Source organism: Scyliorhinus torazame, chromosome 15 (assembly GCF_047496885.1).
Source record: "Scyliorhinus torazame isolate Kashiwa2021f chromosome 15, sScyTor2.1, whole genome shotgun sequence".
NCBI lineage: Eukaryota > Metazoa > Chordata > Chondrichthyes > Carcharhiniformes > Scyliorhinidae > Scyliorhinus > Scyliorhinus torazame.
In genome coordinates this window covers 151,357,235-151,382,872 of record NC_092721.1, presented here as the reverse complement: position 1 = coordinate 151,382,872, position 25,638 = coordinate 151,357,235, and the positions used below count along the sequence as shown (strand labels likewise).

Genomic DNA, 25,638 nt, shown 5'->3' with positions numbered 1-25,638 from the left:
GGGGGGATATGGGGAGGGGGGATATGAGGGAGGGAGGATATGGGGGATATGGGGAGGGGGATATGGGGGAGGGGGGATATGGGGGAGGGGGGATATGGGGGAGGGGGGATATGGGGGAGGGGGTATATGGGGGAGGGGGATATGGGGAGGGGGATATGGGGGGGGATATGGGGGAAGGGGGGATATGGGGAGGGGGCTATGGGGGATATGGGGGATGGGGGGATATGGGGGAGGGGGGATATGGGGGAGGGGGGATATGGGGGATATGGGGAGGGGGGATATGGGGGAGGGGGGATATGGGGAGGGGGGATATGGGGGAAGGGGGGATATGGGGGAGGGGGATATGAGGGAGGGGGGATATGGGGGAGGCTCACCCTGCCTGCTCTGACGAGGTCGTTCACCTTCATCTGGCACTGGGTGCCTGTCCGTGGTGTCTGGGCCGCAGCGGTGACGGCCTCTGCCACTTCCCTCCACAGACGCCGGCTGTGGCATGGAGCAACTCTGCGGCCGTGCCCGGGATACAGGGCGTCCCTCCTCTGCTCCACCATGTCCAGGAGCGCCTCCACATCCCGTGACTCGAACCTCGGGGCTGAGCGGCGACCAGCCATCCAGTCGGGTGTTCCGGTCGGGTGTTCCGGTCGGGTGGGGGGGAGCAGCGCGGCTTTATGAGCCGTCACGCCGTGCGGCGCGTATGGCGCTGCACGGCGTGAACCACTGCGCAAGCGCGGATCCCGTTACGTCGCTGCTAGCCCATTTCGGGCCGGAGACTTTCGACCCATTTTTCCGACGTGACGCAAGTCGGATTTGCGCCGTTTTTTGCTCCGATCGGCGGACTTTCCGCCGATAACGGAGAATTTCGCCCCTGATTCCTGGGAACCCACCTCTTCACTCACCTGCGGAAGGAGCAGATCTCTGAAAGCAAGTGACTCCAAACAAACCTGTTGGACTTTAACCTGGTGTTGTAAGACTTCTTACTGTGCCCACCCCAGTCCAACACTGGCATCTTCACATCATAAGAATGTAAGAACTAGGAGCAGGAGTAGGCAATTCAGCCTCTTGAGCTCACTCTGCCATTAAATACGAACATGTCTGATCTCCTCTCAACTTCCGGTGGTGGTATGTAGAGGGAAGATGCACATGAGGTGGCGCCCACCAGAATATTACATTTTTGCCCAGTTTCTGGGGGTACGTTCGGTTAAAATTCCACCTGATCGATGGTCTCAGGTGCCCACAGAAGGGAAATGCCCAGAAAGCTCAGGGCAAAGAAACCTAAAGAACAAAATTCATTGACGGAATCAGAGACTCCTCAAGACACTTTGGTGGAGAAAGTGGCAGAGTGTGCTGCCGTGACTCCGTCCACTCCACTAACGGCTGAGCTGCTTACTGGCATCTTGGCAGGGGGATTTGAGAAGAAAAGGCGATTGTTAGAAGAGGCCCTGGCTCCCATTCGGTCGGTGTTGAAGAAGGGCAGCACGGTAGCATTGTGGATAGCACAATTGCTTCACAGCTCCAGGGTCCCAGGTTCGATTCCGGCCTGGGTCACTGTCTGTGCGGAGTCTGCACGTCCTCCCCGTGTGTGCGTGGGTTTCCTCCGGGCGCTCCGGTTTCCTCCCACAGTCCAAAGATGTGCGGGTTAGGTGGATTGGCCATGCTAAATTGCCCATAGTGTCCAAAAATTGCCCTTAGTGGGGTTATGGGGATTAGGTGGGGTTACTGGGTTGTGGGGGTGTGGGCTTAGGTAGGTGCTCTTTCCAAGAGCCGGTGTAGACTCGATGGGCCGAATGGCCTCCTTCTGCACTGTAACTTCTATGAAAAAAAAAAAAAAATACTAATGAGTTGGTAAAAACACATGGCGCAGTGATGAAGGGAGTGGAGGTGGCTCTCTCAAGGTCAGGTTACCTCTCTGGAAGCTGAGATGTTGCATATGGCCGGTGTGAATGAAGTACTGAAGGCTAAAGTTGACGATCTGGAGAATTGTTCTAAAAGGCAGATACCAGAATCGTGAGGTTGTCAGAGGGAGTGGAAGGCCCAACTCCCATGGGACACTTTTCAATGATGTTTGGGAAGATGTGGGGAGGGTGGATTCATGTCCCCTCCTAATCTGGATCGAGTGCACAAGACACTTCAGCAGAAACCCCACCCAAACAAACTGCCATGAGCTGTATCGTAAAGTTCCATAGCTTTCAAGAAAAGGAACAGGTCCCAAGATGGGCTAAACATCATTGTGATTATAAGTGGGAAGTCAACGCCATCAGGATGTATTACGATGTTGGCGTGGAGCTGACGAAGAAGCGGGCAGCATTTAATAAAGCCAAGGCCATCATGTATAAGAGTTGAGTTCAATTTGGGGTGGTTTACCCAGCGAGGCTCAGAGTGACCTTTGACTCAAAAGACAACTTTTTTGATACGCCGGAGGATTCTGGGACTCTTGTAAGAAATCATGGGCTGGGTGTGAGTTGATTGGGGTTTATGTGAGGTATTTGATGTTCGGGTGGGTTTGAGGTTGCAGGGCGTTTTGGGGGTCTCTTGTATAGGTCTGCATTTCTTTGTTCTTGGGTAGGATGACAATTTCAAAGGATGATTTGGGTAGGGGGCTCAAAGTTATGGGGGAGTTGTTCTTTGTGCTATAATTGTTATGGGAAATATATGGCTCACGTTGGAGAACATTGTTGTAACGGGTTTTGTTCTACTTAGTGTGGGTTTTTTTGTTATCTGTATTTTTCTTCACTCTGGGCGGGTGGCCGCCCTGCTAGCCCAATCGTAAGCAAGTTAATGAGAGCAGAGCGGTGGGGGTAGTTGTAGCTCATTATCTTAGTTTAGATTTGGATAATGAACTTTGTGGTTTATTTTGTTTTGGTGATGACAGATTTTTCTTTGTTTTGTCTTGCTGCTGGGATTGGTAGCCACCTTGGGGTGGGCCTGGTGCCTGTACTCCCTAAGCAGTTGTGGTTGACCCATTTTGGTGGAAATGGCTGATGGATCGAGGGTGGGTTGGTAGGCTCCCAATTTGGCTGGTCATTTGGAACATAAGGGGGCAGAATGGCCCAGTGAAAAAGTCGAGAGTATTTGCTCACCTGAAAAGTTTGAGTGCTGATGTGGTGTTGCTGCAGGAGACTCATTTGTGAGTAGGGACCAAACAAGGTTGCAGAAGGGGTGGGTGAGACAAGTATTTAATTTGGTTTTCGCTGGTAGGGCCCAGGGGGCAGCAATTCTGATTAATAAAAGGGTTCAATTTTTGGTCACTAAGATCTTGGCGGATCTTAATGGTAGATATATAATTGTTAGTGGGCCCTTGGCAGGCACCTTGGTGATCCTGGTTAATGTCTATGTGTCAAATTGGGGTTTTGTTAGCAAGTTGCTGGCCTCTATTCCTGACTTGGACTCGTATCACCTAATCTTGAGGGGGGACTTAAACTGTGTCCTAAATCCCAACGTGGATCAATCTAGGCCCAAGTCACTGGCTTCATCAGGATGGCAAAGGTGTTTTTTTTTTAAATTTTAGAGTACCCAATTATTTTTTTTCCAATTAAGGGGCAATTTAGCGTGGCCAATCCACCTAACATGCACATCTTTGGGCTGTGTGGGTGAAACCCACGCAGACACAGGGAGAATGTCCGTGAATATCACAGCTATACTGCAAGAGGACACCTCAGAGGGCAGTGAGGCTATATGGGTAGAGATCAGGAATAAGAAGGGTGCAGTCACAATGTTGGGGGTATACTACAGGCCTCCCAACAGCCAGCGGGAGATAGAGGAGCAGATAGGTAGGCAGATTTTGGAAAAGAGTAAAAACAACAGGGTTGTGGTGATGGGAGACTTCAACTTCCCCAATATTGACTGGGACTCACTTAGTGCCAGGGGCTTAGACGGGGCGGAGTTTGTAAGGAGCATCCAGGAGGGCTTTTTAAAACAATATGTAAACAGTCCAACTAGGGAAGGGGCAGTACTGGACCTGGTATTGGGGAATGAGCCCGGCCAGGTGGTAGATGTTTCAGTAGGGGAGCATTTCGGTAACAGTGACCACAATTCAGTAAGTTTTAAAGTACTGGTGGACAAGGATAAGAGTGGTCCGAGGATGAATGTGCTAAATTGGGGGAAGGCTAATTATGACAATATTAGGCGGGAACTGAAGAACATAGATTGGGGGCGGATGTTTGAGGGCAAATCAACATCTGACATGTGGGAGGCTTTCAAGTGTCAGTTGAAGGGAATACAGGACAGGCATGTTCCTGTGAGGAAGAAAGATAAATACGGCAATTTTCGGGAACCTTGGATGACGAGTGATATTGTAGGCCTCGTCAAAAAGAAAAAGGAGGCATTTGTCAGGGCTAAAAGGCTGGGAACAGACGAAGCCTGTGTGGCATATAAGGAAAGTAGGAAGGAACTTAAGCAAGGAGTCAGGAGGGCTAGAAGGGGTCATGAAAAGTCATTGGCAAATAGGGTTAAGGAAAATCCCAAGGCTTTTTACACGTACATAAAAAGCAAGAGGGTAGCCAGGGAAAGGGTTGGCCCACTGAAGGATAGGCAAGGGAATCTATGTGTGGAGCCAGAGGAAATGGGCGAGGTACTAAATGAATACTTTGCATCAGTATTCACCAAAGAGAAGGAATTGGTAGATGTTGAGTCTGGAGAAGGGGGTGTAGATAGCCTGGGTCACATTGTGATCCAAAAAGACGAGGTGTTGGGTGTCTTAAAAAATATTAAGGTAGATAAGTCCCCAGGGCCTGATGGGATCTACCCCAGAATACTGAAGGAGGCTGGAGAGGAAATTGCTGAGGCCTTGACAGAAATCTTTGGATCCTCGCTGTCTTCAGGGGATGTCCCGGAGGACTGGAGAATAGCCAATGTTGTTCCTCTGTTTAAGAAGGGTAGCAAGGATAATCCCGGGAACTACAGGCCGGTGAGCCTTACTTCAGTGGTAGGGAAATTACTGGAGAGAATTCTTCGAGACAGGATCTACTCCCATTTGGAAGCAAATGGACGTATTAGTGAGAGGCAGCACGGTTTTGTGAAGGGGAGGTCGTGTCTCACTAACTTGATAGAGTTTTTCGAGGAGGTCACTAAGATGATTGATGCAGGTAGGGCAGTAGATGTTGTCTATATGGACTTCAGTAAGGCCTTTGACAAGGTCCCTCATGGTAGACTAGTACAAAAGGTGAAGTCACACGGGATCAGGGGTGAACTGGCAAGGTGGATACAGAACTGGCTAGGCCATAGAAGGCAGAGGGTAGCAATGGAGGGATGCTTTTCTAATTGGAGGGCTGTGACCAGTGGTGTTCCACAGGGATCAGTGCTGGGACCTTTGTTCTTTGTAGTATATATAAATGATTTGGAGGAAAATGTAACTGGTCTGATTAGTAAGTTTGCAGACGACACAAAGGTTGGTGGAATTGCGGATAGCGATGAGGACTGTCTGAGGATACAGCAGGATTTAGATTGTCTGGAGACTTGGGCGGAGAGATGGCAGGTGGAGTTTAATCCGGACAAATGTGAGGTAATGCATTTTGGAAGGGCTAATGCAGGTAGGGAATATACAGTGAATGGTAGAACCCTCAAGAGTATTGAAAGTCAAAGAGATCTAGGAGTACAGGTCCACAGGTCATTGAAAGGGGCAACACAGGTGGAGAAGGTAGTCAAGAAGGCATACGGCATGCTTGCCTTCATTGGCCGGGGCATTGAGTATAAGAATTGGCAAGTCATGTTGCAGCTGTATAGAACCTTAGTTAGGCCACACTTGGAGTATAGTGTTCAATTCTGGTCGCCACACTACCAGAAGGATGTGGAGGCTTTAGAGAGGGTGCAGAAGAGATTTACCAGAATGTTGCCTGGTATGGAGGGCATAAGCTATGAGGAGCGATTGAATAAACTCGGTTTGTTCTCTCTGGAACGAAGGAGGTTGAGGGGCGACCTGATAGAGGTATACAAAATTATGAGGGGCATAGACAGAGTGGATAGTCAGAGGCTTTTCCCCAGGGTAGAGGGGTCAATTACTAGGGGGCATAGGTTTAAGGTGAGAGGGGCAAGGTTTAGAGTAGATATACGAGGCAAGTTTTTTACGCAGAGGGTAGTGGGTGCCTGGAACTCGCTACCGGAGGAGGTAGTGGAAGCAGGGACGATAGGGACATTTAAGGGGCATCTTGACAAATATATGAATAGGATGGGAATAGAAGGATACGGACCCAGGAAGTGTAGAAGATTGTAGTTTAGTCGGGCAGTATGGTCGGCGCGGGCTTGGAGGGCCGAAGGGCCTGTTCCTGTGCTGTACATTTCTTTGTTCTTTGTTTGTTCTAATACAAGAGACCCCAAAAACTACTTCCAACATCAAATTTTGCTTATGGCTGCAACAGGTCCACAGCAGATGCCATCTCCATGGCCCTGCACTCCACCCTGGAACACCTAGATAACAAAGACACCTATGCCAGACTCCTATTTATCGACTACAGCTCAGCCTTCAACACCCTTATTCCTATGAAACTCATCTCCAAACTTCGTGGCCTTAGCCTCGGCTCCTCCCTCTGCGACTGGATCCTGAACTTTCTAACCCACAGGCCACAATCAGTAAGAATAGGCAACAACGCCTCATCCACGATCATCCTCAACACCGGTGCCCCACAAGGCTGTGTCCTCAGCCCCCTACTATACTCTTTGTACACCTATGACTGTGTGGCCAAATTCCCCATCAACTCGATTTTCAAATTTGCTGATGACACCACAGTAGTGGGTCAGATTTCAAACAGTGACGAGACAGAGTATAGGAGTGAGATAGAGGATCTGGTGAACTGGTGCAATGACAATAATCTCTCCCTCAATGTCAACAAAACAATGGAGATTGTCATCGACTTCAGGAAGCGTAGTGGAGGACATGCCCCTGTCTACATCAATGGGAACGAAGTAGAAAGGGTCGCGAGCTTCAGGTTTTTGGGTGTATAGATCACCAACAGCCTGTCCTGGTCCCCCCATGCCGACACTATGGTTAAGAAAGCCCACCAATGATTCTACTTTCTCAGAAGACTAAGGAAATTTGGCATGTCACCTACGACTCTCACCAATTTCTACAGATGCACCATTGAAAGCATTCTTTCTGGTTGTATCACAGCTTGGTATGGAGCCTGCTCTGCCCAAGACCGCAGGAAACTACAAAAGGTTGTGAATGTAGCCCAGTCCATCACGCAAACCAGCCTCCCATCCATTGACTCTATCTATAAACCCGCTGCCTCAAAAAGGCACCTTTTTCCATCAGGAAAAAGATACCAAAGTTTGAGGTCACGTACCAACCGACTCAAGAACAGCTTCTTCCCTGCTGCCATCAGACTTTTGAATGGGCCTACCTCGTATTAAGTTGATCTTTTCTCTACACCTTGCTATAACTGTAACATTATATTCTGCAGTCTCTCCTTCCTTCCCAATGTATGGTATGTGTTGTCTGTACAGCATGCAAGAAACAATACTTTTCACTGTATATTAATACATGTAACAATAATAAATCAAATCAAATCAAATTGAAATGTGCAAACTCCACACAGACAGTGACCCAGGGCCGGGATTTGTTCCTGGGTTCTCAGCGCTGTAGTCCCAGTGCTAACCACTCAGGCTGGCAAAGGCTTTTATGAAGCAGATGATGGGGGGGGGGGGGGGGGGGGGGGGGCAGATCCGTGGTACCTTTTGCACCCAAGGCATAAAGATTTTTCTTTTTTTTCCATGTCACGGTTTACTCATGGATTGACTTTTTTGTGATGGGGAGGTCTCTCCTTCCCTGAGTGAAGAAGGCAGGGTGTTCGGCGAGTGTGATTTCAGACCATGCTCCACATTTTGTGGATTTGGCCCGAGAGTCAGGTCCCTCTCAATGCCCACCATGGAGGGCGGATATGGTGCTGTTGGCAGACAAACGATTTTGCGGACATATATTCTCTGCCATTGGAGAGGATATCAAATTTAATAAAAGTGAGTATATCTCACCTTCTACGCTGTGGGAAGCCCTTAAGGTGGTAATATAGGGGGGAGATAGTTTCTTTCAAAGCACATGTGGAAAGGACTGCGAGGGTGGAGTGCAGAGAATGGTGGACTCCATCCTTGAGGTGAACCTCAGTACTCGCTTGCCCCTACCTCGGATGTACTTGCGAATAGGAACAATCTACAGACGCAGTTTGATTTGCTATCAACAGGTAAGTCAGTAAGCCAGCTGCGATGCTGGAGGGGGGAATTTTATGAACATGGGGAGAAGGCCAGTTGCCTTTTAGCTCATCAACTAAGGTGTCAGGCTGTTTCCCAAGAGATTGCACAGATAAAGGACTCGGGTGGTAGTTTGGTTTCCGCCCTGTATAAAGTCAATGCAGCTTTCGAAAAATTCTATAGGGATCACTATAGATCGGAGCCCCTGGAGGAGGGGGAGAACATGCACGAACAGACTCAAAACAGCTTCTTCCCCACTGTTACCAGACTCCTAAACGACCCTCTTGTGGACTGACCTGATTAACACTGCACCCCTCTATGCTTCACCCGATGCTGGTGTTATCTAGTTACATTGTGTACCTTGTGTTGCCCTATTATGTATTTTCTTTTATTTCCTTTTCTTTTCATGTGCTTAATGATCTGTTGAGTTGCTCGCAGAAAAATACTTTTCACTGCACCTTGGTACACGTGACAATAAACAAATCCAATCCAATCCAATCCAAGGAGGGTTTGACCATGGCGGAGTTTTTGGATGGGTTATCCCTCCCATTGGAGGAGAGGGAGAGGTGGAAGGAGTTGGAATCCCCGTTGTCTTCAGAGGAAATTATGAAATGTATTGGTTCATGCGGGCGGGTAAAACTCCCGGCCCTGGTGGATTCCCCATTAGGTTTTGCATGACGTTTGCAGGTCAGTTGATCCCGTTAATATTGGACATGTTCAAAGACTCTTTGTCCTGGGGCTCATTGCCCACTACACTGATGCAGGCCTCTGTTTCTCTGATCCTGATAATGGACAAGGACTTGGGTCATTTTAACCCACTTCACTTCTGAATACAGATGTTAAGTTGCTCGCAAAGGTGCTAGCACTGCGGTTCGATCCCTGCCTTCCAGGGGTGATCATGGAAGACCAGACAAGCTATGATGATGATCGTAGTTGTCAGCCAATATATACGTCGGCTGTTAAATATTGTTCTTTCCCCCTCTCTTGTTCCCGAACCAGAGGTGATTGTGTCCATGAATGCCGAAGAAGTGTTTGATAGGGTGGAGTGGGGATATCTCCTTCAGATCCTTGGGAGGTTTGGGTTTGGGCAAAAGTTAATTTCTTGGATTTGTTTGCTGTATAGGGCCCCCACTGCTGGTGTTCACACTGATACATTGAGGTTGGGGATTTTCCATTGAATCGGGGTATGAAGCAGGGATGTCCATTATCTCACCTTCTGTTTGTTTTGGCAATTGAACCACTGACCATAGTTTTAAGATCCTCCAGTAAGTGGAAGGTGATAAAGACAGGATTATAGTTGGATGTGGCAATCCTACACCTTAATGGCCCAGTAACACTACCTAATTGAATGTCACTTGTGGAATAGTCACTTGGCTAAAGTACTGAAGTTAACAATGGGTTGAGGCCTTCTGGAAGAAAAGTGACAAGAAGAGTATGAGGGGAGGGCAGTGGTGGTGGGGCTGGTGACATACAGTATATTGGGTTGTAATTGGTGTGCTCAGCCTGTGAAGTCATGTTGGTGAATACTGTTCCTATTTCACCGTGGGGTCCCCATCTCTCCTGCCCAATTAAACAAAGGTCACCCCCTCCACCCGCCTCAGAGCCCAGCTCCAGGAGGAAGGGTTTTGAATTCCAGTATTCCACTCAATGACTCATGAGTTTAACCAAATACTCCAGGATCATACTATATATTCATCCCCACACTGAATCCTCATGCTCCACACCACATACAAAATGGGTTAAGCATTGTTATTTCTCAGCCAGAAATCACTGGTAGAAAAGCCTTTTGCGGCTACAAGCCAGAGATTCGGGCCCATCTTTATCACCAGTGTCTACCTCAATAAGAAGTGATCAGGTGGTATGATGTGGAAAATAAGTCCTGCAATGAATTTAAATAAACCTTCTTGGAACCGTCCATGAAGACATTTGAGAAGGATGTCCTAATAGGGTTGTCAACTTTGGCTGGACATATTCCAGGAGATGTCATCACATGACTTTCTATCTTCCACTTTCCATCACCCAGACTCCTGTCATTGGTTACCATCATCATGGGGCCCAGCCTTTTCAACATGTCCTGGTTTTGAATTTAGAAAATCTAGGACGGAATTCCCTGCCCGTTCTGATTCATTTTCCTGCCGGCAGAGCACCTCCACCCACGGGTTTCCCAGCAGCATGGGATGGCTACAATGGGAAATTCCATTGACAAGTGTTGGGAAGACAAAATCCCGCTACCAGCAAATAGCGTGCCGCTGAGAAGCACGGGGCTAGAGAACTGGATAATCCAGCCCCAGGTCACCCTTGTGGCCACCAGCAGTGCCAGAATGGTATTCAAACACAATCTCTAACCTCATGGAATGATAGATCCCTTAATCTATCATTACAGTAACTTCATTGCAGTGTTAATGTAAGCCTACTTGTGACAATAAAAAAAGATTAAAGATTACCATCAAACCAAGGGATCCATGGGTGGCATGGTAGCACAGTGGTTAGCACTGTTGCTTCACAGCACCAGGGTCCCAGGTTCAATTCCCGGCTTGGGTCACTGTCTGTGCGGAGTCTGCACGTTCTCCCTGGGTCTGCCTGGGTTGCCTCCGGGTGCTCCGGTTTCCTCCCACAGTCCAAAATATGCAGATTAGGTGGACTGGCCATTTAAAATTGCCCTTAGTGTCCAGAAAGGTTAGGTGGGGTTACTGGATTACGGGGATGGGGTGGAGGTGTGGGCTTAAGTAGGGTGTTCTTTACAGAGTCCAGTGCAGACTCGATGGGCCGAATGGTCTCCTGCACTGTAAATTCTATAATTCTATGATTCAAAGAAGACTGTAGGAGTACATGCAAGGAGCAAAACCACTAAAGATGAGGTGCCCACTTGGTGAAGCTACAAACAGGATTGCTTTTTTGCCAAGCTGCAGGAGCGTCATGTGAAAGATAGAACTAAGCCATCCCACAACCAAATGATCAAGTCAAAACTCTGTAGTCCTGCTACATCCAGTTGTGAATGGTGGTGGACAATTAAATAACTAATAGGTGGAGGAGAAGGAGGAGGTTCCACAAATATCCATATCCTCAATGATGGGAGTGAACAGCACATCAGTGCAAAAGTGCCTAATTTAGTCAGAATTGCAGATTCATATTGGCCTCTTCCTGGAGGTCCTCAGCATCACTGATACTAGTCTTCGGACAATTTGATTCACTTCCTGTGATATCAAGAAATGACTGAAGGCACTGGATACTGCAAAGGCTATGGACCCTGACAACATTGCCACAATTGCACTGAAGACTTGTGTCCCAGGGATAGCTGGACATCTAGCCTAGCTGTTCCAGTACAAGTAAAACTGGCATTTACCCAACGAGTGGAAAATCGCCCAGCTATGTCCTCTCTGAAAACAAAGGATAAATCCAATCCAGCCAATTACCACCCCATCAGTCCCTCTCGATCATCATATGTTGGGAGATTTCATTGGCAGTGCTAACAAGTGACACTTCCACAGCAACAACCTACTCACTAATGCAGTTTTGCCAGGGCCACTCAGTTCCTGACCTCATTAAAGCCTTGGTTCAAACATGGACAAAAAAGCTGAACTTGAGAGAGATGGTGAGTTTAACTGCCATTGACACCAAGGCAGCGTTTGACTGAATGTCTCATTAGGAGCTGTGCCAAATTGAAGTCAATGGAAATCGTGGGTGAAACTCTCCACTGGTTAGAGTAATAACATAAAGGAAGATGGCTGTGGTTATTGGAGTCCAATCCACACAGTCCCAGGTTTTTGATGTAGGAGTTCCTCAGAATAATGGCCTTGGTCCAATCATCTTCAGCTATTCATTAATGGCCTTCCTTCTATCGTAAGGTCAGAAGTGGGGATGTTTGCTACTGAGTGTTCAATATTAATGTAAGCCGACCGATGTCCTGGGGGGGTGTTTGCTAGAGCTGTTGGGGAGAGTTAAACTAATGTGGCAGGGGGATGGGAACCAATGCAGGAAGTTGGAAGGTAGTAAAACAGGGACAGAAATAAAAGGCAGTAAGGGGGAAAGTGTAAGACAGAGAAGCCATAGTCAAAAATCAAAAAGGGCGACAGTACAAGGTACAGTGACTGAGGGGAGCTCAGTGAATAGGACCAGGAATACTAAAAGAAATAAAACGGGAAGTGAAAACATTAATGGTAAGCAACGTGGCAGGTTGTTACAGGAAGATATGGGTTCGACGACAAGGAAAATTAGGAGAACGGTTAAGAGGAAATATAACTTAGGAGAGGTTACTGATCGAGGTGTTAAGATTAAGAACAGAGGTAAAAAAGCCAACATAAGTGTACTTTACCTGAATGCTCGTAGTATTCGGAATAAGGTAAATGAGTTGATGGCGCAAATCATCGTGAATGACTATGATTTAGTAGCCATTACTGAAACATGGTTAAAGGATGGTCACGACTGGGAGTTAAATATCCGAGGGTATCAAACTTTTCGGAAGGACAGAGTGGATGGTAAGGGAGGTGGTGTAGCTCTGTTATTTAAGGATGACATCCGGGCAACAGTAAGGGATGACATCGGTGCTATGGAGGATAAGGTTGAATCCATTTGGGTGGAAATCAGGAATAGTAAGGCGAAAAAGTCACTGATAGGAGTAATCTATAGGCCACCAAATAGTAACATTATGGTGGGGCAGGCAATAAACAAAGAAATAACAGATGCATGTAGAAATGGTACAGCAGTTATCATGGGGGATTTTAATCTACATGTTGATTGGTTTAACCAGGTCGGTCAAGGCAGCCTTGAGGAGGAGTTTATAGAATGTATCCGCGATAGTTTCCTCGAACAGTATGTAATGGAACCTACGAAGGAACAAGCGGTCCTAGATCTGGTCCTGTGTATTGAGACAGGATTGATTCAGGATCTCATAGTTAGGGATCCTCTCGGAAGGAGCGATCACAATATGGTGGAATTTAAAATACAGATGTAGGGTGAGAAGGTAAAATCAAGCACGAGTGTTTTGTGCTTAAACAAAGGAGATTACAATGGGATGAGAGAAGAACTAGCTAAGGTAGACTGGGAGCAAAGACTTTATGGTGAAACAGTTGAGGAACAGTGGAGAACCTTCCAAGTGATTTTTCACAGTGCCCAGCAAAGGTTTATACCAACAAAAAGGAAGGACGGTAAAAAGAGGGAAAATCGACCGTGGATATCTAAGGAAATAAGGGAGAGTATCAAATTGAAGGAAAAAACATACAAAGTAGCAAAGATCAGTGGGAGACTAGAGGACTGGGAAATCTTTAGGGGGCAACAGAAAGCTACTAAAAAAGCTATAAAGAAGAGTAAGATAGATTATGAGAGTAAACATGCTCAGAATATAAAAACAGATAGTAAAAGTTTCTACAAATATATAAAAGAAAAAAGAGTGGCTAAGGTAAATATTGGTCCTTTAGAGGATGAGAAGGGAGATTTAATAATGGGAGATGAGGAAATGGCTGAGGAACTGAACAGGTTTTTTGGGTCGGTCTTCACAGTGGAAGACACAAATAACATGCCAGTGACTGATGGAAATGAGGCTATGACAGGTGAGGACCTAGAGAGGATTGATATCACCAAGGAGGTAGTGATGGGCAAGCTAATGGGGCTAAAGGTAAACAAGTCTCCTGGCCCTGATGGAATGCATCCCAGAGTGCTAAAAAAGATGGCTAGGGAAATTGCAAATGCACTAGTGATAATTTACCAAAATTCACTAGACTCTGGGGTGGTCCCAGCGGATTGGAAATTAGTAAACGTGACACCACTGTTTAAAAAAGGAGGTAAGCAGAAAGTGGGTAATTATAGGCCAGTGAGCTTAACTTCGGTAGTAGGGAAGATGCTGGAATCTGTCATCAAGGAAGAAATTGCGAGGCATCTGGATGGAAATTGTCCCATTGGACAGACGCAGCATGGGTTCATAAAGGCCAGGTCGTGCCTAACTAATTTAGTGGAATTTTTTGAGGACATTAACAGTGCGGTAGATAACGGGGAGCCAATGGATGTGGTATATCTGGATTTCCAGAAAGCCTTTGACAAGGTGCCACACAAAAGATTGTTGCATAAGATAAAGATGCATGGCATTAAGGGGAAAGTAGTAGCATGGATAGAGGATTGGTTAATTAATAGAAAGCAAAGAGTGTGGATTAATGGGTGTTTCCCTGGTTGGCAATCAGTAGCTAGTGGTGTCCCTCAGGGATCAGTGTTGGGCCCACAACTGTTCACAATTTACATAGATGATTTGGAGTTGGGGACCAAGGGCAATGTGTCCAAGTTTGCAGACGACACTAAGATAAGTGGTAAAGCAAAAAGTGCAGAGGATACTGGAAGTCTGCAGAGGGATTTGGATAGGCTAAGTGAATGGGCTAGGGTCTGGCAGATGGAATACAATGTTGACAAATGTGAGGTTATCCATTTTGGTAGGAATAACAGCAAAAGGGATTATTATTTAAATGATAAAATATTAAAACATGCTGCTGTGCAGAGAGACCTGGGTGTGCTAGTGCATGAGTCGCAGAAAGTTGGTTTTCAGGTGCAACAGGTGATTAAGAAGGCAAATGGAATTGTGTCCTTCATTGCTAGAGGGATGGAGTTTAAGACTAGGGAGGTTATGCTGCAATTGTATAAGGTGTTAGTGAGGTCACACCTGGAGTATTGTGTTCAGTTTTGGTCTCCTTACTTGAGAAAGGACGTACTGGCACTGGAGGGTGTGCAGAGGAGATTCACTAGGTTAATCCCAGAGCTGAAGGGGTTGGATTACGAGGAGAGGTTGAGTCGACTGGGACTGTACTTGTTGGAATTTAGAAGGATGAGGGGGGATCTTATAGAAACATATAAGATTATGAAGGGAATAGATAGGATAGATGCGGGCAGGTTGTTTCCACTGGCGGGTGAAAGCAGAACTAGGGGGCATAGCCTCAAAATAAGAGAAAGTAGATTTAGGACTGAGTTTAGGAGGAACTTCTTCACCCAAAGGGTTGTGAATCTATGGAATTCCTTACCCAGTGAAGCAGTAGAGGCTCCTTCATTAAATGTTTTTAAGATAAAGATAGATAGTTTTTTGAAGAATAAAGGGATTAAAGGTGTTCGGGCCGGAAAGTGGAGCTGAGTCCACAAAAGGTCAGCCATGATCTCATTGAATGGTGGAGCAGGCTCGAGGGGCCAGGTGGCCTACTCCTGCTCCTAGTTCTTATGTTATTATGTTCAACGCCATTCACAACTCCTCAGATATTGAAGCAGTCTATGTGAATATGCATCAAGATCTGGAAACAATCAGGCTTGGGCTGACAAGTGGCAAGTAACATTTATACCACACAAGTGCCAGGGAATGACCATCTCCAACAAGAGAGAATCTAACCATCTTCCTTTGACAACCAATGGCATTACCATCACTGAATCTCCTATTATTAAGAGCGTGGAGGGTACAATTGACCAGAAACTGAACTGTACCACCTCAGTGGCGTAGTGGTATTGTCACTGGACTAGTAATTCAGAGACCCAGGGTAATGCTCTGGGGACTTGGGTTAGGATCCCATCAGCAGATGGTGAAATTTGAATTCAATGAATATCTGGAATTAAAAGTCTAATAATGACCATGAAACCATTGTCGATTATTGTAAAAACCCATCTGTACTTGTTGGAATTTAGAAGGATGAGGGGGGATCTTATAGAAACATATAAGATTATGAAGGGAATAGATAGGATAGATGCGGGCAGGTTGTTTCCACTGGCGGGTGAAAGCAGAACTAGGGGGCATAGCCTCAAAATAAGAGGAAGTAGATTTAGGACTGAGTTTAGGAGGAACTTCTTCACCCAAAGGGTTGTGAATCTATGGAATTCCTTACCCAGTGAAGCAGTAGAGGCTCCTTCATTAAATGTTTTTAAGATAAAGATAGATAGTTTTTTGAAGAATAAAGGGATTAAAGGTGTTCGGGCCGGAAAGTGGAGCTGAGTCCACAAAAGGTCAGCCATGATCTCATTGAATGGTGGAGCAGGCTCGAGGGGCCAGGTGGCCTACTCCTGCTCCTAGTTCTTATGTTATTATGTTCAACGCCATTCACAACTCCTCAGATATTGAAGCAGTCTATGTGAATATGCATCAAGATCTGGAAACAATCAGGCTTGGGCTGACAAGTGGCAAGTAACATTTATACCACACAAGTGCCAGGGAATGACCATCTCCAACAAGAGAGAATCTAACCATCTTCCTTTGACAACCAATGGCATTACCATCACTGAATCTCCTATTATTAAGAGCGTGGAGGGTACAATTGACCAGAAACTGAACTGTACCACCTCAGTGGCGTAGTGGTATTGTCACTGGACTAGTAATTCAGAGACCCAGGGTAATGCTCTGGGGACTTGGGTTAGGATCCCATCAGCAGATGGTGAAATTTGAATTCAATGAATATCTGGAATTAAAAGTCTAATAATGACCATGAAACCATTGTCGATTATTGTAAAAACCCATCTGGTTCACTAATGTTCTTTGAGGAAAAAAATATGATGTATTTATCTATATGTAACTTAAGATCCACAGCAATGTGGTCAACTCTTAATGTCCCTCAGGGATGGGCAATAAATGCAGCTCAAAGCAGCCCGCTAGATCAGCACTCACCCACCACATAAACATTCATTTCCATGTTAATAATAATATATAATAATCGTTATTATTGTCACAAGTAGGTTTAACACTGCAATGAAGTTACTGTGAAAATACCCCAGTCGCCACACTCCAGTGCCTGTTTGGGTACACAGAGGGGGAATTCAGAATGTCCAATTCACCGAACAAGCACTGCTTTCAGGACGTGTGGGAAGAAACCGGAGCACCTGGAGGAGACCCATGGGGAGAATGTGCAAGCTTCGCACAGACAGTGGTCCAAGCGGGAATCAAACCCGGGTCCCTGGCGTTGTGAAGCAACAGTGCTAACAACTGTGCTACCTTTGCACCAACTTGTTTGGTCCAATAACAAACTTTTTAATTGTTCTGACAGTATATACTATATATAAGATGTCCATCAGCAAAACCCCTTCAACAGCACTTTTCAGAGTTGTGACCTCCACCACTTAGAAGGACAAGGGCAGCAGAGACATGGGAATATCATCGCCTCTGAGTTGCACACCCCATCCATGTGGAACTGCATTACTGTTCCTTCACTGTTCAAAATGCTGAAACACCCTTCCCAGCAGCACTGTAAGTTTGCATACAAGCATTCGATGGACTGCAGCAGTTTAAGTAGGCAGCTCAGCATCAACTTCTCAAGGGCAATTAGGAACAGGCAATAAATGCTGGATGCCCGCATCGCATGAAATAATAAAAACACATTTCAAGTATGTCTTATTTGTTTACATAACACAGTAAATTCCAACAATCAGAGAATCTTTACAGTGTAGAAGGAGGCCATTCGGCAAACGAGTCTGCACCGGCTCTCTGGAGGAGCATTCTACCTCGTCCCACTCCACTGCCTTATCACTGTAACCTTGCACATTCTCTCTTTTCGGATAACAATCCAATTCCCTTTTGGAGACCTCGATCGAACCTGCCCCACTCAGGAAGTTCGTTCCAGACACCAACCACCCTTTGTATGAAAACATTTTTCCTCACATCACTTTTACTCCTTCTGCCAATTATTTAGAATCGGTCCTCTAGTTCATGATGCCCTCTTGAGTGTGAACATCATCTTACTATTTACCCTGCCCGTACCCCTCAGGATCTTAAATACCTCTGTCAAGTATCCTCTCAGCAAAAACTTTCAATAAAAGGTAGGGTTGTAAATATGGTTTGTCCACATTTTCTTTTCTAAAACTATTATGAAATGTATATGTATTTCAATAGATGACATAGAGTAGTGGGCGTGAACTGTAATTTGAACTCTAGCTTTGGTATTTCATCCAGTCGAATCGTATCTAATCACAGTTTCCCTTTCTGTTTGCTGACAGGTTCCCAAGTGAAATGAGGCTCTTCAGTCTCAGCCTTGTATTATTGACGGTGATAAGCGTTCAGCGCAGAACGGCCATTGGTTTGACAATACCAAACAGATAGTAAGAGGAGTTGATCATTGGATAGGCTATAATCTTACTCCGGGGTATTTGTTCAAGGCACGGAGAAAGGTAGATTTTGAAGGTGATGCTGAGAACTTGTCCCTTGTTTTCTCGTGCGCCCAATGCCTATAAAGTGAGGGAATGTTTCATTCTGATACATTGATGAATGGAAGTTCGTTTAAAACATTAACAATAGCAGCACAGTGATGTTCAGCGAAGCCCATCCACGCACACATTTATGGTGAACTTCAGGTCTGGAGGATCTTTCCCTTTTATTGAAATGGTGCTTTAGATCTACGGATAGCTAAAATGGAATCGCTTTACAATGTACAAGACACTTTAACAATTCTAATAAGTAGCAGTTGGCTTTTCCGGCAGGATTATAGTGGAACAACTTCCGCAAATGGAAAGTACACACGCTAAAACAATATACAGAACACGGCAATATTTGTACACATACAACTTCAAATATATATATATTTCCAGTACATTGGGTTTTTATTCCAAATATATCGTCTTTATTTGTAACCAGAGGCAGCACCTGCGTTTCTACCGCTGGGAGAAATTGCATATGATCCAATGACTAGGGCCTTTAAACTAACAATTCCATGAGAATGAACAGAACAAGACAAAATAAAAATAATTGACTACTGTTAATACATAAGATTGCTTGAAACAACACAAACACAATATTATATGAACATTTTGTTTTCTTGAAATTGACTTATTTCTGAGCAATCCCAGCTAGCTTCCACTCGCTGGAATGTAAACATTTCATTCCAATATATTATTATACGCCCACTAGAATTGCAAAAATATAAAACAAACGAATGACAAATGTTAGCTCGACGCCATTGCTGTCGCTGACTGCTGCGGACATGGCGTGTGGTGGTAATTCTGATGGGAGATTTCAGCCTATGCAATTAATTTAAAATATTTTCTGGTTAAGTTCCAATTGAAGTGATTTCCAGACTGTGATGTTACTAAATGTTCTGGCAAGTTTCACTTTAGGAGTTTTTCACCGAGTCTCTAGTAGCCGCACCTTGGCTCCTTAAGGAAGAGGTGGGTTGTGAAGAGGAGACACCGACAGACAGCAGCTCTCTTCCAATTGGATTATTCGGAGCACAGACTTCATCCTTCAGATCGCCGGAGGAGACCACAGAGTCCTGTTCAGGAGCGCCACTCCTGACTCTCTTCTTATCTTCTTCTTTCTTCCACTTCATCCTCCTGTTTTGGAACCAGATCTTTATGTGCCGCTCGGTGAGGTTTAACATGACAGCCAGCTCCACCCTGCGGGGTCTGGAGATGTATTTATTGAAGAGGAATTCCTTCTCCAACTCCAGCAACTGAGCCCGAGTGTAGGCAGTGCGCGTGCGCTTGTTTTCTTCCTGTTCCACCATGAAGGAAGTCCCTAAAAAGACAGAAAACATCCAAATCCACTTTCATTTCAGATTTCATCGAGTGCATTTTTAAACTGGTTTAAACGAAATAATAAAGTCAATTATCAATATTCAGCCAAAGGGTGACGTTCTGGCTAAACTACATCTGCAATTAAGCAAATGCACTGTTTAACTGAGAAGATGGACTCACTGGAAACATACATTTCCCCATCTATTATTCCTAGCTACTGAAACCACTTTTCCAATTGTTGGAATGCTGATAACATCCTGGTGATAACACATTCCCAAAGCACAGCAGATCCCCATTCCAGTCTGTGCAAATCGTTTGGAAAATCGAGAGCACTCCCGCAGGAATTGACCTCTCCAAATAGTGTGGGACACTCTCTGTTTGCCCCTCACCAAGCATTTGGAGGCTAATAAGCCAGGCATGAACTGCATGAGACTCCGGATAGGAATTCGCCAAAGTTTAAAGCAAGGTACGAGGCAAGAGTCATTGAAATCCTCAGCAGACTTTTAGTTCAGCAACTCCCGCGTTATTATTATCACAATCAGAAACATATTTCACTGCAACCGACCCGAAAATCAGCGGCGCGCACAAACTAGTTTCTCGCTGTCTTAAAAAGTTGGCTATTCTTGCGGAAAGCAGGACTTTAGCGTGAAAGAGGCTGGAAGCTTTCTACGCCCCAAAATACTTCATGGTAGTACTGTTCATGGTCGTTTAAGTGGTTCGCGGATTGATAAGGATTAAACCCCAGTGACCACTGCACTTTCCTTTCATTTGAACTTGACACAAATGGTGAAGTGACACGAAGCCAGTCACACAGGAATACCCCCGAAAGATGTGGCAGTTAAAAACTTAAGCGGAAGTGTATGATGATATGCAACGAAAACAGAAAACACTGGACAATCGCAGCAGGTCTAACAGCATCTGTGGAGAGAGAAGGGAGCTAACGTTTGGAATCTGGATGACTTTTTGAGAAAGCTCACACACAAGGAGTCGACAATCAAATGCTTTGGCTGATTGTGTTGTGAATACCGAGAATATGGTGACTTTTAGAAGACTTGTTAGAGCCAGTGTGATTTTATGTATTTATTGCCTGATGTTGTTTTTAATACTGTGCCAACCTGTTTCGCACTTTGTGACAATAACGATTTAAAAAATATACTTTATTTTTGAGTAACTTCAAATATCTCTAGATTGGAATTAAATGAATAGAGATCCGGAGTTCATCATAATTCATTGAAACATGAGAAATTTGTGTTAGTGTATAATAGGCGCACTGTCTAAAAGAGCATGACTGAAGTTTTTTGGGGGCTGAGATTCCTAATTTTCTTTCCTGTCCTGCCCTAATTTGAAAAGGGTGCAGGCAGGGTATCGATAAGCACAACATGGTCTTCTAAATAGTTAAAAGAACATTGTCGAAATTAACAGCTATGATTAAACACCGAATAGCTTTAAATCGTACTTTTGTATTTTTTGAAAGATGCTTCGTTGCTATTTAAATGAATTGGGTTTCTGGTATAAATGTGGGGATTATTGCCATTCAGGTAGAATGAAAGATGTCTTAAGTTAAATTGACATCCCCGTGTCAAAACTTTCAATGGATGTCAAATCATCTCATTTCGGTAAAACTGGAGCATTGAAAATAACATTTGGAACATGCAGATATCCATCTCTTTCCCATTCTGGAATTTAGCCGACAATTTTTTTTTAACTGAGAATCTTTCCAACTTGATGGATTGGGATCGATAACAAATTCAATTCTATAACTGAAAAAAACTATGCATTTAAATATAAAATGTATTTTTTTAAATGACCAGAGTTATCGGGTGTAATTAATTCATGCTTGTTGTCCGATTGCACATCCAAGAGTGAATATTATATTGTCGTTAAAGGAGAGAGATTCAATCAAAGCGTTTCTACAAATTAAACAAAATATTTCACTTGTACAATTAGAAAGCAATGGCTTGGACTCCAAAGCCGGAGACATGACCTTGTGAATGACAATCATACCAATAGCTTCCCGTCAGTGTGGAATAAGTCGAAATGGCTAATATCTGCCGATCAGAAAAGGGATCCACAAAAAGGAAACGTATTTAACTGAAAAAATAGAATTTCGCTTTATAAACTATGAGTTAGAGCTCGGCTTAGTTGGGTAAGTTCAAATTATTTTACAGTCTCTCTGGTGTTTTACATTCCTCTTTTCCATGGGAGTTATTTTGCCAGGCAAAAGATGACTGCCAGGCGCCAGAAACTTAGTTGTTTGCTACTTGAAATATCTTGATATTGCGAGTCAAGATGGTGACTATGTTTACAGACAAAAGTTCATTCAAGTTAGCAATAGCACGTAAATTGTGCGGCGGCCGTTGCGTGAAGCCTTGGCGAAGTCACTCTTTCCCCCTCCCGAATTGGGCCATTTCACCGATCTGACCAGTTACTTCACACGTTCATGAAGTGGTTCATTCTCAATGTTGAACAAAGAAGGCCTGAACATGCCCGAAAACACCTTTATTTACTGCCGCCTGCAACGCGGTAGCGTCGGGGTTCAGCTCCAATGTCATTTGTCGTTTATCGGTAGCATTTATTAACGGTCGCTCTTAATTAAAAACTGAAAGATTGAGGCTTTATCTGATCGAGCTATTGAAAATGTTAAAAGGACGTGATCGAGAGGTACATAGGGTTATTTGCTCGGGTGGAGGAATCACAAAGGGAATAGAATCTTAAAATTCGAGGCAGGCCACTTGGGAGTGATCATACTTGCACGGGAACAGTCGTGGAATTTTATTTCCCAAAAGACCACATATTCCGGGACATTTGGAGCGTTCAATGCTTCGATATTTTTGTTATCAACGGATATGGAGCAAAGGCGGTAAATGGGATTCAGGTACAGAACAGTCAAAATTCAAGTGAAGGTGGAGCAGGTTCCAGGGACTGAATGGCCTTCTGTTCCTCGCTTTCCTCAAATGTTGGGAAGAGTGTTACGAAATTTTCAAATGATTTACTTCTATTTGGAACCAGTTATTTGTTACTGTTCTTGTTACCCGCCGAGAAAGACGCAATTGGTAAAATTGCCATACAAACTCCAGCCTTCAGATTTGATTTGTTTTACTTGTTAGAAAAATGTACAATGCTCTGCATTCTGATCAAATTCTCCAAATACTCAGCGACCTCAACACCATCATTGGCGATTTAGCAACCCCGGTCTCCTGATCCCCTTCCATTTAAAAAAAAATGGTATGTGTAATTGACTAGAACTTGGTTTCAAAATGTAGAAATATAACCAGGCCAGTTAATGCTACGTGTAACATTCTCTATCGTTTTTTGAAAACTGATGTATAGCCCACACGCAATCTGACAGGAGAAAGAGAAACAACACATTGATTCCAAGCTGGAAAGCAGCGAAAATCAATCTTTGATATATACATTTTTTACAAGGCGAACTGATTCCCGGAACAATGATGATTGCCTCTCCATTTGCTGGTTACTGATAACATCTGTGCCAAAACGGCAGCAGTAAAATGAAAAGAAAATCTTTTAAAAGCGACACCACATCATATCTGAGATCGTAATTTCTGCCAGAGAGGTGACAGAGTTATTGCATGTCTTTTAACAAGACTGCGTTGAGCACACACGCGCCTCAGGCGTGGGGAACTAAACAACTCCATTTACCTGTTTGTTGAAATGCTAAGCACTTGTTGAGACTCCTGTTGCAGTCCACATGTATTTGGTTATGTAATGGGCTGTGATTTCACTTTTATGACTCGATGCAAACAAATCTAGAGTAATTATACACATATAGAGATCCCTTTATGGCCAACAATCACATCATCACCCGGATGCGCCGCGATTTGCGTCTGAATTCAATTTTTACTTTGCCCTAATTAGATTTTAATTTGTTTCCAATATTAGACAAGTCTCAAATTTTCAAAATGGACGTTTTATTAAAACTAATTGAACACGGCTCTTATGCACGTTGCCAAAGGTAGCCGTGGAGTTGGCTCGGCTGCCTGCTTCCTCCATGTTTCACCGAATTGGCCTCCAATTCCCCAGTCAGTAACAGACAGGCCGAGAAAGGCGCGTCTTTGATTTGAGAATTTCTCTGTGATGAACTCCTGGTTTTATCTTCAAACTGAGATGCCGGATTGCAGCATTCAGGTGAACTTCAATATTACCACCGCGTTCTGGGCAGCGCCAGGCAATTGCTTGCTAACGTTCCACAAAGTTCACAGCCTTTTTTAAAAACTCCTCCAACTTCTGCCCCACAAAGCGGACACTCAGTCTCACTGAGAATGTATCAGAAATCTTGATCAATAGAATGATTTTCCTCAACCAGATTTGACCATATCGACGTTGATTTATTGATATAATTTTGATTGTTAAAAAATAAGGTGATGAACAAAAGTGAGAAAGCTAAGTGTGTATTGTTACAGTTGCCGAATCAGCAGGAGTTTGACCTTCGGGATTAGTCTTGTTTAAGGAGATCATGAACAGGTTCGTCTGAAGTACCGCCATTATAAACACAAGGTTTTGATTTGAAGGAGGTGTGTGAAAATGTGTCGTTTAATGTAATGCAAGTGTGGTATAATGGCCATCGTCATGTTCACTGACAGCCTGAAGTGTTACTTGATCTTGCTATTATAGTAATCAATGGCATTGCTTCTGCTAACAGCGATAATTGGAACATCAATAAACTCTTAACATGCCAATAATATCGATAGCATTAACCAGGATGAAATTTCCATAGCAATAAATTATGTTTAGACCTCGTTATCTAATGCTCATCATCCATGTCCTCATGTGTAGTTTAGTCATTTTCTTGGGTTATCGTCACCTTAAAAACAAATCCCACAATGATTAGAGAAAAGAATTGCCTTCCAGGAGCCCTGGACACTTACCCGGCCATTGTCCTTTCCAGAGGTGAGCATGGGACTTGGTCGACTTCATCCACGGGAAGGGCATATGAGTTCTGTTGTGTTCATCCAGGGTCCCCATTTCGGAGCCGGTTCCAAAGCAAGCCCCTTGGTGGGTTTGTGGGTCAGGGTGCTGTTGCTGTGGCTGGTGATGATGCGAGACGGTAGGATCCTCTGATATCGCCGGCACATCGAAAGGAGAAATATCAGCGGGACTCCCTTGTTCAAGAGCTGCCAAGGAAGGGTTGGAATATGAAGACGGTGGCTGTCTCCCTACGTAGAGACATGCTGGTGGGCTTGGATTATATTCCTGAGCTTGTGATCTCTGATAAGCGCATGATTCTTTATACATTTGAGCCGAGGCATAATAATGCTCCTCGCTATTCATGGCTAGTAGTGCATAAACAATTGCAGCATAAGGATGCCACTGTAATTTTACAGTTTAATAGCTCTACCTAGCTTGATCCACTCATCAAAATAGCGCCTGGCATTCTGCTCTGCTGGGTGGAGAACGACGAGCATGTCATGTGACTTAGTTCCCACAACCTATTGGGCTGTAATTTCATGATAAGAACTTCACCTGCCTGGCGAGTCCATTAACTTCCCATGTAGTAACAGTGGAAACTTGTGTGAATGCCAGGCGATGTGTGTTCGCTCCTCTCTTCCTAGAAATACTTGCTTTATTCAAGAACGATTTCTGTGCTTTCTCAATTGAAACACAGGTGGCAGGTATACTGACTACTGAATTAATTTTTTACCTCATTCCAGCGTAATCAGCAAAGTTACACAAATATGTTGAATTTTTAACATTTAACTTTGGAAAATGTCTGACCAGATGTGAAGCAGTATCAGGTAAAGATTAGACACGACAGTGTTATCGCCCGCTCGGCGACTTGGGCCTGGGAAGCACAGATAGCAAAAAGAAAGGTGCTTTATTTCTAACAAACGAAGATTAGCTACTGTGTTCTTGACTGATCCTATTTTGAAGGACCGGGATTAACACGTCTGTAGTGACGTTCTGTAGCAACAGGCCCAGATGTAACTTGGTATATTTCACCCTTTTCAATTGTGTCTGAAATAACATCCTCTGCACACATGACTCTGGCACCTACCTACAGACATT

The 25,638-nt window shown here is 44.6% G+C and overlaps 1 protein-coding gene across 1 annotated transcript; it reads right to left on the bottom strand.

Annotated features, from left to right (window-relative positions):
- Positions 1-18,457: 18,457 nt before the first annotated feature.
- pdx1 (pancreatic and duodenal homeobox 1) lies at positions 18,458-24,979 on the bottom strand. The gene is made up of 2 exons (XM_072475960.1): positions 24,501-24,979; positions 18,458-19,615 (listed from the first exon to the last, which is right to left on the bottom strand). Exons 1-2 carry the CDS (start codon positions 24,901-24,903, stop codon positions 19,212-19,214), a joined length of 807 nt encoding a protein of 268 aa, XP_072332061.1. The 5' UTR covers positions 24,904-24,979; the 3' UTR covers positions 18,458-19,211.
- Positions 24,980-25,638: the final 659 nt, after the last annotated feature.